We start from the raw sequence: 16593 nt of genomic DNA on the forward strand, positions 1-16593 counted from the left end.
ACCCGAGCGTCCACTCCTGCATCAGTGAGTACACTAAGGTGGCGAGGTCGCACCATGGGCCAGACCACGATCCGAGCACCCAGGACTTCGATGGAGAGACTGTCATGAGGGCAGGGCAAGGCAAGAAGCATGGGTGATTCTGGCTTGGCGACGGCATCATCGACACAGCCTCTACTCCCTCTCTCTCCCAGATCCGAGCACGGAGCACGAGCGAGAGCCCGGCCATTCGCACACGGCTGATCGCTACACAGCACCGGGTCGACGCACTCGAGGTTATTCTTGTTTACTCGTCATACATTGATCTTTACACACCTTAATTAGCTTTGCACTACTGAAACATTGGAGTGAAATATTGCAGGCCCAGCTGTAACAAGAAATGAGGCAACGTCAGGAGCTGGAGGCCGGGCAGCAGAGGATGGCGGCCCAGCTGGAGGCCGAGTGGGCCGAGCGGTAGGCCCAGGCGCAGAGGCTGACGGACATTACGGAGTTCCTACAAGGGCTTGGGCAACGTGTGGGCTTCTCTCTGCCAGCTGGGCTATTGGTTTCACCTCCGCTTCCACGTCCTGCAGTTGCAGCTACTCCTATGAGTATGAAAGTTTTTTACTTTCGCTTGTGCTTTGCTTGTATGGCCTCTACCTTCCTAGATTAGCTATCCAAATAATCTTGTCTCACATGCAATCTTTTCTCCTTTGTGCAATCTCTATTTGACAGTGGTTCGAATAATCCACCTCATGCACCTCCGAATGATGGAGCTGGACCTTCACCATAGTCGCAGTGGCCGAGATGAGTGCACGTTGTATTTTTTTCATTTGTTGTTCACTTGGTGATGGACTTGTGATATACTTGTGATGCACTTATGGACTTTGATGGACTTGTGGATTTATTTGGATGGACTTGAGCACTTATTATTATATATGTGATATATATTATGATGGATGTGATATGTGGATGGATGAGATATATATGTGATGGATGAGATATATATGTGATATATGTTTGTATTAATTTATTTGTCATGATGGAACGTAAAAAAAATTAAAAATTGCCGTTTTGGGTCACTTTGCCGAGTGTTGCACTCGGCAAAGAACCTCGTTGTCGAGTGTCATGGTCACAGCACTCGGCAAAGCTGAAAAAATGGGCGTTCCGAAAACCATTTTTCCAGCTTTGCCGAGTGCCATGACCATGATACTCGGTAAAGAATTTTTTTTAAAAAAAAATTCAAACTTTGCCGAGTGCGGGCCAGAGGGCACTCGGCAAAGAATTTTTTTTTAAAAAAAATTCAAACTTTGCCGAGCGCCGGCTAGGGGGCACTCGGCAAAGAATTTTTAGAAAAAAAATAAATAAAACATCTTTGCCAAGGGCCGGATAGATGACACTCGGCAAAGAATTTTAAAAAATAAAAATAAAAAAAATTTGCCGAGTGCCTGCAGGGTTGGCACTCGGCAAAGCGATCGTCAACGGGGCCGACGCCATGACGATCGCTTTTCTTTGCAGAGTGCCCGATAAAAAACACTCAGCAAAGAGGACTTTGCCGATCAATTTTTTGCCGTGTGTTCTTTGCCGAGTGCCGCACTCGGCAAAGGCTTTGCCAAGTGCAATTGGGCCTTTGCCGAGTGCCTCAGGCACTCGGTAAAGAACCTGAATCCAGTAGTGGGTGATTGTAGCAAGTAGCGCATAAGGGGAGACCGGGAATTCCCTGAAGAAGGTCACATACGACTGCAGGCGTGCACAAAAGTACAATTCAGATCATCAGTTCCATGCATGACTACTTAGGAACAGTAGTTAGCACTGTGTATACGCATATAGAATAACGAATGAACATGACGAGGATCGATCGGAGAAGCAAACTGAATGGATCGGAGATAGTAACAAATTAAAGGAAGCACCATCCAGCAGATTGCATTGCATGCCTTCTTTTCAGCCGACGCCGGGGTCTGCAGAGCGAAGAGCAGCAGCGCCCAGGCGAGGAGGAGGAAGACGCGGTTGGCTCCTCTCCCCATCGCGCTCGATTTGCTAGCCTCTCGGCGCGCGCGCGCGTTTTATATTTATGCATACATACGCTCTCCGCGAGGAGCACGAGCCCACAGGCTCACACGTTACGAAACTGCCGCTCCTTGATGAGCTCCACATGCCACAACGTGCATCGGTGCGTGCAATAATGCAACCTCTCCACCTCCTAGGATCCGGCAAAGTCGTTGAACAACTCTCTTGGATAAAGGCACTGCAAGTAGAACCTCTCTCTTGATTATATTGTGCCATCAGAATTTCCTAATGTCAAAAGTTGTGGTAAGATTATCACACTGCACGGTACCAAAATTTATGTCTGGTAGGTTTCGCAAATAGGTCTAACCGACATTCCTAGAAATAAACATATAAGGTCAATTTTGGTTTTTAACATACGTCCCCGTGTTCTGAGGTGAAGCTTGCAAGTATGAAAAGCATTCAAAGACAAAAATTATTCTGAGAACATTGCAAAAACATAATGAATTGGTCATCCTTTATGCTAAGGATGATATTCACATATATCAGCCATAAAACCCACTGGTTTAAATAATATGGTTCACTGATTTTCATTTTGCTTGCAATAGCAGGTACAAAACCATCTTTGCACACACAAAGAAAGTCATAATCTGAAATATATCCAAATCTATTAAGCATCAACCCATATAGACCATCTTTGGAAGCACTAAGAAAGTCATAATTTCAAATGTCCAAACCTATTAAGCATCAGACCTCATCATGCACCCAAATAGAAGAACCATCAGTCATAGCAATATCAACTAAAGCATCAGCAGGCATGCCCTCTACTTCAACCCCGTCCCATTGAATCAATATGTAAGATAGATAGAAGGAACGCACTGTTCGCATGAATCCAATCATGCCCTAATATCACACAGTAGAAAGACTTACATTATGGTTATCTAGTGCCAATTGTGAGGTCTAACAAATGTGTTGCATTTAGAATCAAGTGGAGTTGTGAGATGAGTTTGACAAACCTTTGGAAAATGTTTGAAAAATGCTAGCTAAGAACTAGTGTTAGCATGTTTGAAAAAGGGTTTGAAAATAAGTCGTTTCTATTGTTTCATAGTGCACCAGAGCTCTTCGGTGCAACCACCAAAGAGATGGAACAATGGCTAACCCTAGATGTTGTGAGTGCAATACGTGGTGCTTCCGCTGCTATGACCATAAAAAAGCATTGGACAGTTGGAACAATGCACATGTTATAGAGGCGCCAAATTTGAAAAACCCTCACTGGATTTCTCCGGCGCTCTACTGGAGAAAAGCACCAAGCATAGTGCATGATTTTGAGAGACAAAGCAGCACAGTGCACTAGAATTCTCTGGTGCCCTCACCAGATAGATCACCGAATAACAGTCAATTTGACATATTGCCAGTTACAATTGCTTGATTTATCAGGTGCATAACTACGGTGTACGCCAGAGCTATGCAGTGTGGTATGCCAAAGCACGGTGAGGGGGTAACAACTAGTGTGTGGCTTGGAGATAGTGAGGGGCTATTGTACTCATCCTTACCGGATAAGGAAAAGGGAAATTTTAGTAGAATGGAGGTATTGAGTATCTCCTTGGTTGTAGTCGATCGGCTCAAAGATCAATGCTCAAGGTACCGAGACAACCATGTAGGGTTGGGAGCTTGATAGTGGAGTGGCGAAACATTGAGCTCACCTCAGCCTAGACTAAGGGTGACCAGTAAGTCACCGATCTCAAGTTCAATTCAAGCTCCTTTTTGTATTGTTTACTTTCTTAAAACTTGAACTTCTTACTTGTCAACCTAGGTTGAAGACCCCACTAATTAGGAAGTAGCTTATTATTTAGGATCTCTTGTATAACTAATCAAAATTGCCAAATGTCTTAGATTTTTAGTGGCCACCGTCGCTCTAGCCGGTTCCATGCACTCTTGTAAAATAAATGAATTACTGGATGATTGCATACTCTTTTTTTATTTTTAATTACTAAAGCGTTTATTTTGATAGATATTTCTTTAAAAGCTATTACAGTTTCTTGCAGCAGGATTGTAAGTGAAAAAGGAAGAGGCCAGTAATTAACTAGATAGTTTTGCTCTTTTGCTTCTGTGTTGAATTTATTATTTGGCATGAAGGGAGATGGAAGAGGTACTAAGGCTTAGTTTCCTTCGAGGACGGGAAATTTGGCCAGAGCAAGCAACAAATTTGGCCAGTGAGTGTGTCCAACGAGTAGCGCTCGATCGCGAAAGGGCCTGTAGTCTAATAATGGTTAGAAGAGCCCTATTAGCACCTCAAATTCTGGGTTTGACTTCCCGTGGGAGTAAATATTTTAGGATTTAACGGCGCTGTGCTTTCAGTGGTAGACGACGTTCCCGTCGATAGCGAGATGTTTGTTATGACTTCATCAATCTCGAGTATTTACCGGCTCAGCCTTCAAAGATACTCATAGGGGTAGAGTTTGCGTGCATGCGTTTATAGAGGTGAGTGTGCATGCGTTTGTGAGTATCTACGTTATACTGGGTAATTGTAAAAAAAAAACGAGTAGCTCTCGGTCACCAGAGCCTGGGTTGACCCAAAAACCAATCTAAATTTAATTTAGGCCATGTTCGGTTATAACTCATTTCATAGTGGTTAGAGGGGATTGAAACGGATTAGGAGGAATTTTGACTTTCTAGCGATTTAAACCACCTCAATCCCGTTGATTCATTTGCAACCGAACCTGGCCTTAATGGGTACCGCGAGTGGTTCTCTCGGTTGATTTGTTTTGACCCACTTGCCTGTTTGCCTGATGGCGTGGCCTATTTATTTGTGCCAAGTCAACGCCTGGGCGTTTTATATACTCTCCGCGAGGAGCACGACCCCACTTTAAGAAACCTGGCATCTAAGCATCCCGCTCCTATACAGAATGGACTTGTTGTCCCGGGCGGTAACAGCCTTTAGTCCCGGTTACCGCGCCGGGACAACGATCCCGGGACTAAAGGTGGAACCTTCAGTCCCGGGTCATCGAGCCGGGACTAAAGAGGGACCTTTAGTCCCGGTTGGTAACACCAACCGGGACTAAAGGCCCTCCAGCCGAGCAACCTGGCGTACCCTTTAGTCCCGGTTGGTAACACCAACCGGGACTAACGGTTCACCCTTTAGTCCCGGTTGGTAACCCCAACCGGGACTAAAGGTTCCTTTTCTTTTTCATTTTTTTTGTTTAATTTGTTTTCAGTTCAGTTACACGTATTTGTTTAATATATAATATGTTTTTATGTACGTATTCTACGCTGCTAATATAAATACACGCATGCGTATAATTACATCTAATTCTCATCTTGAGCATTATTATATTCGAATAAAGTATGAAACTATATATATTATAGATATATATATATGTATATATACAACACTTTCATAATCTTGTTCTCGAAAATAACGATATCAATAAACATTTAATTTACATCATTTATTCCTTAGGATCAAAGTAGAACTCGCCGTTGGGATTTAGCACTTTTTCTAGAAGATATCCTGCTATTGACTCTTGAACTGCTTTCAGATGGTCTTTTTGCATGACCCTTCGTTTCAACCATTCAGTCTTGCATTTGAAATAAAAGGAAAAGTATTAATACACATATATGTATATATATTCATTTAAAAATAAATAAAAATTGATATATACGTACTCTGAGGACATCTTCAGGAGTTCTTCTTATGTGCGCAGTGATAAATTCACAAACGTAGTATCCACACAAGTTATTACCTGGTTCCTGCCGCAAACACCACTGTACGAGAAGAAGATTATTCTCATCATCTCACACGTAAATTGAAGTACGATATAGTAATTAAACACGTGGAGAAGTGTATATAGTACAACTTACTGGTATTTCAACTACATTAAGTGGTGCCTTGCAATCCTTGCGATGTTGCCGAATAAACTCTTTCCAAACCCTGTGCGACCAATAATGTACGATCGTTAATAAATTATGGCAAAGTCTATTCAATAATAGTTGTGCGCGAGAGATCGAAATTACCCCTGGATAATGTCTATCATATCTTGGTATAGTGCCCGTTCTTTTCTCAACGAGTCAAAGATTAGTAACCGACTTGAGTTTAACTCAATGACAATGAGTATCCAGTGAAAACTGCATTGGTTTATACACACACGTACATGCATATAAGTTGTATTGATATTACATAAAATGTGTAGACTACATTATTATTAACACTTACTCAAAGTTGTATGGGAAAAGTATTGTTGTCTTGTCGTGCTGCTTCACGAAGAACATCATGATATTCTCCTGTGCTTCAGATACCCATCGCTCCTTGACAATAATACCGGTTTTGAATACGATATAAGGATCAATGAAGCCAACACTGGTGTCTTGTATTCTTTGGAGCTCTGACATCTGGAATCTGTATATAAATATAAGTTACATGTGAGGATAATTATATACACGTACGCATGGAAGTGAGTTTATTAAATAAAAGTAAGAATCACTTACAAACAAAAGGAGCTAATGATTGATTTGTCCAGAGCGTCCATGTGGTATAGTTGATGCAATTCTTCGAAACTAATATGTAAGATGTCATCGCCACGGAAGTAATGATGGTCTCTAAATCTGACAAAGATCCACTGCTCACCCCTGCCACACGCCTGCATGTACCACTTGTTGAGCAAGTACATTTGCGTACCCAATTCATTCAGAGCCGCAGGGTTGTACAGACTTTTGCCATATTTATAAGTCTTCCAGGTATCAACTTCCAGGTTCTGGATTGGAGCTTTGCCCGTCAATTGATCCAAGGTTAAACCAGTATCTTGAAAAAAAGCATTAAGGGCTTGAACCGACACTTCTCCAGAGTTGTCTGGTCGATAGACTTCTATGTTGGAACCATATTGATTAGCAACAACAAGATTTTGCATTGGTTGCTTCTGTTGTCCGAGCTGTGGGACATCCTTCCCTGATGCTCTTTTCCTTTTCTTATCTGCATCATGTGACTTCACGAGGGAGCGGTCATAGTCTGATAGTGGCGAAGGCTTACGAAGTTCAATCATCTTTTTCTTGTGAGCATCGACCTTCTGCCTCAGCACCTCTCGTGGTAGGTAAAAGTACGGCTTCTCCTTAAGCTTCGCTTGACTCTTCTTTTTGGTATCTATAAAAAAATCTTTCACTTTTTTGTCTTCTTCAGCTGCTATTTGCTCATCAGTCTTTTCAGAAAGTATTTCTTGAGAAATAACTCTTTTTCTCGGGGTCTTCTTTGCCGCCGGGACCTTAGACGTCTTTGTAGTGCGTCGCTGTGGAGGGGGTGGGGGCGGTGTTGGAGACCGGCGTGGAGGCGATGTGGCCGGTGTTGGTGGAGACCGGCGTGGAGGCGTTGGAGATCGTTGTGGAGGCGGTGGGGCCGGTGTAGGAGTTGGAGATCGTTGTGGAGGCGATGGGGCCGGTGTAGGAGTTGGCGATCGCCGTGGGGATGAAGTCGTCTCGCCCCCCGCGACGCTGTGATGAGATGGGGAATGAATGATTAGGCTAGGCTGGGGGGAGACCCTGCTACAAAAACAAGTTGTGTGTCAATTATTTTTTAAGCCAATAGAAAATTAATGGAAAATAATATTTCATTCACTTTCATTCGTACCTAGGGTGAGGTAGGGGAAGCGGTGGCGCCCCAGGAATGATGATGAAGCGTTTGCGCCATTGAATAAATGTCTTTTCTGCTTCTCCTAGTGTCTTCTCCCCATCACCGCCTTCAATGTCAAGAGGAACATTGCTGTAACCTTTGAGCACTCTATCGACCGAGACGCTAGCATATCCAGGTTGAATAACTGACCCATGGATTCTTGGTGTCTTCGTTCGGTCTATTGGAGATACAACCCCGACAGCCACCATGATTGATGCATTATTACCATCTGGAATGTGCAGCTCACATGTTGTTAGAGGCTCGGTAATGTCATCAACAGGGAAGCGCAACCCAGCGTCGTCTTGAATAACTGGCAGCTCCGTAGAAGCACAACTGCTTTTCATCTGACCAACGGGGCTAATGGTGACTCCCGGCGTTGATTGCGATTGCATTTGACTCATTGCTAGCTGCACTTGCCTCTTGATCTCCTCCTGCATTCTTGCCTCAAGAGATTTTTCTCGTTCACGTGATTCAAGCAATGCTTGTCGTGACTCATCAACAAATTGCTCCAATGCACGGATTCGTTCTGCCTCCTCATCCTTCTTTCTTTGGCGGCTTCTGTAGGTATCCTTGTCTGCTGGGAATGCGTGTAGCCACGGAACCGCCCCATAGCCTCTTGTTCGACCACCGTGTTCGGGATTCTCTAGGGCATATGTCAATTCATCCTTCTCTCTGTTGGGCTTGAAAACACCACTATCAGCTTCTTCCCTAGCACGAGCTAGTCTCTGTGTTGCTCTCTCAATTTTTTGGCCGAAAATTAGCTTGCCAGTGTCTGGGTCTAGGCTTCCCCCATGAGCGTAGAACCAATTCTTCGCGCGTTGAGGCCAGTTCTTCTCTATTGTTTCAGGTATGATTCCCTTGGCAGTAATCTCTGCTTCTAGGTTCTGCCACTTGGGAATAGCACTCTTATAACCACCTGATCCCATGCGATGATGGTATTGCTTCTGTCGGGCATTCTGCCGATTCCTCATCACACGTTCCTCACTGTCTTGGGATGTCTTGTATTCTACGAAGGCATCCCAATGGGACTCCAACTTGACAAACGCCTTAGCATTGAAATTCGGCGTAGCATTCTTCAAGATAAACTTTTTATACAATGTCTTCTTCCAACTCTGGAACAATGTTGCCATCTTCTTCATTGTCCAATCCCTCACTAGCTCCTTCAAAGCATCATCTGCTTGTAATGTGAAATGCTGAGTGATATCTCTCCAAGCTAGGTTCTTGTCACGATCAGATACAAAACTAACATTAGGAGCGGATATCTTCTGCTTCCATTCATGAGCACTAACTGGGATCCTATCCCTTACAACGAACCCACATTGATTGACATATGTCTGAGCATGTGGTCCCAATGGTTTGCCGGTGTCGGTGTCGAATTCTGATATTATGAAACGGCCCTCTAATGGCTTTTTTGGCCCTCGGACTTTCCTACTTTTGTCGGTGGTTGATGTAGATCCAGAGACCGGCTACATGAGTAGAAACACAACGATTAACAACAAATATACGTACGCATGCATCTATAAGAGATGATAGATAATCGAATATACCTCGCCAGTATTTTCTTGCGCGACAATTTGTTGATCTTCAACCACCGGCATATTCAGGATATCCTCATAATCAGCAAAGTACTGACTCGTGTCATCTACATCCACATTGGTGCCGGCGTTGATAATATCCGCCATTATGTCATCACTCAAGTTATCATTCGGAGCAGCCATTTGTATCTTCAAGATAACACATAGATAGAATTACTATGGTACATAACATAAGTACATGTGATAACACATATAGAATTACTAAATCCAATTAAATATAATAACACATAATATTTCATCAACATGGAAATAAGTACATGTATATATATACACATAGAATGATACAATATATTTTCTCTCTCTCTCAACACATAGAAATAAGTGCATATGTCTATATCTCTAGATATGCATGTGATACACATAGAATGTCTCTCTAGATACAATTTTCTCTCTCTCAACACATGAAAATAAGTACATGTATATATACATATAGAAATAATTAAGTACATATGTATACATATATAGAATCTCTCTCTAGATATAATATATATAGAGAGATAGAATATATAATTACTAAATCCAATTAAATAAATCTAACATGAAATTAGATAAACTAGTAAGATAATACATTTTAATCTAACATATATCAAAAACTATAATAAAAAACTATCTAAAAAAACTATCTAAATAAAATACTAATTAAATTTTAATACATTTAAATCTAATATATCAAAAACTATCTAAAAATAACTAAAAAACTAACAATAAACTACTAATTAAAATTGAATACATTTTAATCTAACGTACAGCCGAGACTTTGTAAAAAAAATCTAAAAAACTTGGCCGATCGAGAGCAGCAGATCAAGATCGCGAGTTCGACGGAGGCCGTACGGCGTGGGCGCGCGGGAAGCGTCGGCGACGGAGGGTGGGGTCGGGTGCGGCGGCGGAGACGGGATGCGGCGATGCGGGCCTGGAGAATGGCGCGGCCGGGCGGGGGTACACGACGACGGCGGCGCGGCAGAGACGAGCTCGACGACGGCGGATGGCGCGGCCAGGCGGGGCTGAGCGACGGAGGCGAGATCGAAGATGAACAGAACAGACGTTCGATATATATAGCCCGCGACCCTTTAGTCCCGGCTGGTAACACCAGCCGGGACTAAAGGACATTTAGTCCCGGCTGGTAATACCAACCGGGACTAAAGGTCCAACCCTTTAGTCCCGGTTGGTCTTACCAGCCGGGACTAAATGGCCTTTAGTCCCGGCTCGTGTTACCAGCCGGGACTAAAGGTATTTTTTTGGCGGGCACCGAAATTGCCGCCCACCCTTTAGTCCCGGTTCTTGGTCTGGGCCGGGACTGAAGCCCTGAAAAATTTGCCAACCCGCCAGCGTAATTGGAAAGGCCTGGGATTTTGTTTTTGTTTAATACTAGGTTAATCAATTAATTCCATAGCAACTTCAATACTTTGCAATATTTATTTTAAAAAATACTATTGATTAACTAATTATTTATTGTAAATAGGAAAATTTTGTAACCTAAAGTTTTTAATTTCTTTTATGAATATAGAATATAAATGTTACTAATACTAAGTATTTTGTTAATGCAAAAATATATTTCTAACTTAAAATTAATAAAACTAATATTATTCGATAGGAAATTTATTATCACATTATTGTAACGTCAATGTTTCAATTTTTTCTCGGTTTTTGACCAAAATTGACAGGAATTTTTTGTTGAACCTATAAAAATAGAGAAAATGTAGTATTTTTTGTTCTACAACTTTCTCAAATGAAAAAATGGCCTATATAAGGATTGTATATATTGATGAGCTTAACAAACTCGGTATTCAAAACTTTTCAATTTGAGACAATCTAGGGTCCCGAAAACTAGTTTGTAGGCGTCGAAATTTAAAAATCACAAATTTGAACCATCCAAACTTTCTCAAATGGAAAGTTGACCAAAACAACAATTGTAGATCTTTTTGAGTTTAACAAACTTGGTATTCAAAACTTTTCAATTTGAAGTCATTTAGAGTTCATAATACTAGAGTCAAAGTGTTGTTTTTTTATTTGACCAAATTTGACTTGGTCAAACTTGCTCAAATGAGACACTAAATGACCTCAGATGAAAAAACTCTGAATACCAAGTTTGATCATCTCAGCAAGATCTACAATTGTTACATAGCTCATTTTCCCATTTGAGAAATTTTTATCAAACACTAGTCACAACTTCTTGAATCTCATATATACTTTCTAAAACTATGTCACACACTTGTGAAATTTGAACTACATTTTGTTCAAGCTTTCTCAAATGAAAAAATGGCCTATATAAGGATTGTATATATTGATGAGCTTAACAAACTCGGTATTCAAAACTTTTCAATTTGAGACAATCTAGGGTCCCGAAAACTAGTTTGTAGGCGTCGAAATTTAAAAATCACAAATTTGAACCGTCCAAACTTTCTCAAATGGAAAGTTGACCAAAACAACAATTGTAGATCTTTTTGAGTTTAACAAACTTGGTATTCAAAACTTTTCAATTTGAAGTCATTTAGAGTTCATAATACTAGAGTCAAAGTGTTGTTTTTTTATTTGACCAAATTTGACTTGGTCAAACTTGCTCAAATGAGACACTAAATGACCTCAGATGAAAAAACTCTGAATACCAAGTTTGATCATCTCAGCAAGATCTACAATTGTGAAGTCATAACATATTACATAATATCCGTCTCTAAAACATAATATATTAAACATGCATCGTTGTATCATGCGGGCACAACAGTGAATTTCTTCTTGACGTATGACCCTTGGTTATGATCTTGTCGTAACCATGGAGTGTCTTCATCATTTAACATGATGCTTGGATCTTTCTTCACTATGAAGGGTGGAATTCGGACATTTCTTTCGTAATCTTCTGACATGTCTGACTTGTCTTCAATTCCCACTATATTTATTTTCCCAGAAAGAATTATGTGGCGCTTTGGCTCATTGATCATTGAGTTGATGTCTTCGTTTTTTCCTCTCTTTGATTTTGTAGACATGTCTTTCACATAGAACACCTGACTCACATCGGCAGCAAGGACGAATGGTTCCTCTTTGTACCCAATATTGTTGAGGTCCACTGTTGTCATTCCATACTCTTTGTCGACTGTTACCCCTCCTCCGGTCAGCTTCACCCATTGGCACCGGAACAAAGGGACTTTAAAATTAGGTGCGTAGTCTAGTTCCCATATCTCTTCTATGCGGCCATAATATGTTTGTATATTCCCATTTGGATCTGTTCCATCTATGCGAACACCACTATTTTGATTGGTGCTCCTTTTATCTTGGGCAACTGTGTAAAATGTATTCCCATTTATCTCGTACCCTTGGTACGTGAGGATATGCCACGATGGCTGCCTAGCCAACAAATACAGTTGCTCATCAATATTGTCATCGCCTTGACATTCTTTTCGCAACCAACCACTGAAACTTTCCATGTGCTGACGCCTAATCCAAGCTTCAGTCTTCCCTGGAAATTTGGATCGTAAGAACTCCTTATGTATCTCGATGTACGGATGCACCAATGACGAGTTCTGAAGAACTGTGTAGTGTGCTTTATTGAAATAATCGTCTTCCATGCCGATATATGTTTTCTTCCCTAAAGTTCCTTTACCACTGAGTCGCCCCTCGTGTCGTGATTCGGGAACGCCAATCGGGGCAAGGTCAGGAATAAAGTCAACACAGAACTCAATGACCTCCTCTGTTCCATAGCCCTGGGCGATGCTTCCTTCAGGCTTAGAACGGACTTTCACATATTTCTTCAAGACTCCCATAAACCTCTCGAAGGGGAACATGTTATGTAAGAACACAGGTCCAAGAATACTAATCTCCTTCACCAAATGAACTAGGATGTGTGTCATGATATTAAAGAAGGATGGAGGGAACACCAACTCAAAGCTGACAAGACATTGAACCACATCATTCTGTAGAGTAGCTAGTTCCACTGGATTGATTGCCTTCTGAGAAATTGCATTGAGGAATGCACATAGCTTCACGGTGGCTAGACGTACATGTGGAGGTAGAATTCCTCTTAAAGCAACTGGAAGCAATTGCGTCATAAGAACGTGGCAGTCATGGGACTTTAAGTTTAGGAATTTCTTATCTGGCACATTTATTATACCCTTTATATTGGAGGAGAATCCCGATGGGACCTTGATGCTGCTTAGACATTCGAACATGCTGTCCCTCTCTTCTTTGCTAAGCGTGTAGCTAGCAGGACTTAAGTAATGACGTCCATCATCTGTCTTCTCTGGATGAAGGTTGTCTCGTTCTTTCATGCCCTGCAAGTCCTGGCGTGCTTCAAGTGAATCCTTTGGCTTCCCGTACACACCCATGAATCCTAACAGGTTCACACAAAGATTCTTTGTTAGGTGCATCACGTCGATTGCGTTGCGGACCTCTAGGACTTGCCAATAGGGTAGCTCCCAAAAGATGGACTTCTTCTTCCACATGGGTGCGTGTCCCTTAGCATCTTTGGGAACAGATTCACTGCCTTGTCCCTTTCCAAATACTACTTTCACATCCTTGACCATTGCGAGTACATCTTCCCCGGTTCGGTTATGAGGCTTCTTCCGATGGTCTGGCTTACCTTTAAAATGCTTCCCTTTCTTTCTTACTTGGTGATTCAACGGAAGGAATCGACGATGGCCAAGGTACACGACCTTTCGACATCTTTTCAAATATATACTGTCAAGGTCATCAAAACAATGTGTGCATGCATTATATCCTTTGTTTGTCTGACCTGAAAGATTACTTAAAGCAGGCCAATCATTGATTGTTACGAACAACATTGCTCGTAGGTCAAAGTGTTCTTGTTTGTACTCATCCCTAGACACGTACACCTGGTTTGTTCCATAAAACTAGAAGTTCTTCAACTAATGGCTTCAGATAGACATCAATATCGTTGCCAGGTTGCCTCGGACCTTGGATGAGGATCGGCATCATAATGAACTTCCGCTTCATGCATAACCATGGAGGAAGGTTGTAGATACATAGAGTAACTGGCCAAGTGCTATGACTAGTGCTCTGCTCTCCAAAAGGATTCATACCATCTGTACTTAAGGCGAACCTTAAGTTTCTAGCCTCATTTGCAAACTCTGGAAATTCCCTGTCTATCGCTCTCCACTGGGACCCATCAGCTGGGTGTCTCAGCATATTGTCTACCTTACGGTCTTCTTTATACCACCGCAACAACTTTGCATGGTCTTTATTTCTGAACAAACGTTTTAAGCGTGGTATTATAGGAGCATACCACATAACCTTGGCAGGGATTTTCTTTCTAGGACGTTGTTCACCCTCGACGTCACCAGGATCATCGCGCCTGATCTTATACCGCGATGCTTTACATACCGGGCATTCATCCAAATTCTCGTATTCATTGCCATGGTAGAGGATGCAGTCATTAGGACATGCATGTATCTTCTGGATTTTTAATCCCAATGGGCAGACAACCTTTTTTGCTTCGTACGTAGTGGTGGGCAATTCATTTGGCTTCGGAAGCATCTTCTTTATGAGGTTCAATAAATTCCCAAATGCCTTGTCGGATATACCATTCTTTGCCTTCCACTGTAGCAATTCCAGTGTTGTACCCAGCTTTTTTTGCCCCTCTTCGGCCGTCGGGTATAGCAACTTCCTATGATCCTCAAGCATGCGCTCGAACTTAACTTTCTCTTTTTCACTTTCCCATTCTTGTTGTGCATCACGAATGGCATCGCCAAGAGCATCACCGAGATCATCTTCTACCGCTACCTCTTCTTCATCTCCCCCCATTGTAGTATCATCAAAGGCACCATACTGAGCAATAATGTCATCAATGTCTAAATCTTCTCCTTCACCTTCTTCCATCATGACCCCGCTTTCTCCATGCTTAGTCCAACATATATAGTTTGACATGAAACCTGACTTAAGCAAATGTGAATGAAGACTCATTGAGCTTGAATATTCCTTTAAATTCTTACATAGGGCACATGGACAGCACATGAAACCATCCCGCTTATTTGCCTCGGCCACACCTAAGAAATAGTGCAAGCCCTCAATAAAGTCTTGGGAGCGGCGATCGGCATTGTACATCCAATGGCGTGACATAATCTGTATTACACGACAAATTATGAAAACCTTGAACATAATTTAGTATTTTATTACACAACATAAATGACACACACACGGTTGATTAATTAACTAAGTCTGGCTACAACGTAAGCAATCCCAACTATCACTAAACAAACTAAAACTACAATGCACTTCAGTAACATAATTATTTCGTGATCGTACGCAACTAAAACAGACAAATCATTCTTCTGTTGAATATCAATAAGCTTCTCCTGCTGGCTCACTGCCTCATCAGCAGCAGCCGCTACCTCAAGCGCACCCAAATTCTGCACGTATGTAGCATAATCTTCCTCCCAGTACCAACCATCGCATCCATTGCCCTCCCACTGTAATTAAAGCCAAAAAATATTTAGTCAAAAATATTCAAGAAAAGCAGGTCAATTAGCCATAAAGATAAAATGCGTAAGAAACTCACATCGCGATCCGGGCACTTGTAGAAAACACGACCCTTGTTGGGTCCCTGTCTCTTGACTCGGTACTCCATCACAATCTTCTGCTTACACTTGCCGCAGATAATGAGAGGGAGTTCTGGCCTCAGTCGTTTCGCAACCGAACGAGAGGCCGATGATCCGGTACCAGTTGTCATCTACTTTCTATACTTATTTTTGCAAACTAGTGTAAATTTCATATTTTCTAAAATGATATATTTAAACAAAACTAGTACGGATTTCACATGTTTCAATAAATAACCATCCGTACTAGTTGACCTTGCTTACGTGATCATCTCGGCCAGCATTTCTCCACCGGACGGCACCGTACTTGGCCAAGGAAGAGCTCCGATTCTACGAGAAAGGGAACACGGTCTTCCACGACCGTTGCCGCTCTCCCTCGTAGCATCAAAGTTCCTCCTTGACGTCCGTTACCGCTCGGCAGAGAACATGTTGGCCGAGCTGAACACGGTCCGCAAGTTCAACTAGTACGGATTTTCTATAATTTTCTAACTATTTACTAAGTTTTTCATTTCATGGAAAATTTAATTCTAAAAAAGGCATGATTTCTAAGTAGTTCATTTCATGGAAAAAATAATTCTAAGTGACCTGCTCGATATCGGCGAGCTCGCGGACGTTTAGGTTGCCGAGGATAGTAACATTTGTAGATGACATTTGTAGGTCTGAAGTTATCAAATATCCATCAAATTATAGCTCAAAAACATGTTTCAATAAATAACCATCCGTACTAGTTGACCTTGCTTACGTGATCAACTCGGCGAGCATTTCTCCACCGGACGGCACCGTACTAGGCCAAGGAAGAGCTCCGATTCTACGAGAAAGGGAA

The 16593-nt window shown here is 41.9% G+C and overlaps 1 protein-coding gene across 1 annotated transcript; it reads right to left on the reverse strand.

Annotated features, from left to right (window-relative positions):
• Window positions 1-5429: 5429 nt before the first annotated feature.
• On the reverse strand, window positions 5430-15294 carry LOC136451421 (uncharacterized). The gene is made up of 7 exons (XM_066452127.1): window positions 14279-15294; window positions 13442-13881; window positions 6466-6799; window positions 6194-6376; window positions 5857-5911; window positions 5647-5766; window positions 5430-5558 (listed from the first exon to the last, which is right to left on the reverse strand). The coding sequence occupies exons 1-7, from the start codon at window positions 15292-15294 to the stop codon at window positions 5430-5432; spliced, it is 2277 nt and encodes a 758-aa protein (XP_066308224.1).
• Window positions 15295-16593: the final 1299 nt, after the last annotated feature.

The sequence above is a fragment of the Miscanthus floridulus genome, chromosome 5 (genome assembly GCF_019320115.1).
Source record: "Miscanthus floridulus cultivar M001 chromosome 5, ASM1932011v1, whole genome shotgun sequence".
NCBI classification, from domain to species: domain Eukaryota; kingdom Viridiplantae; phylum Streptophyta; class Magnoliopsida; order Poales; family Poaceae; genus Miscanthus; species Miscanthus floridulus.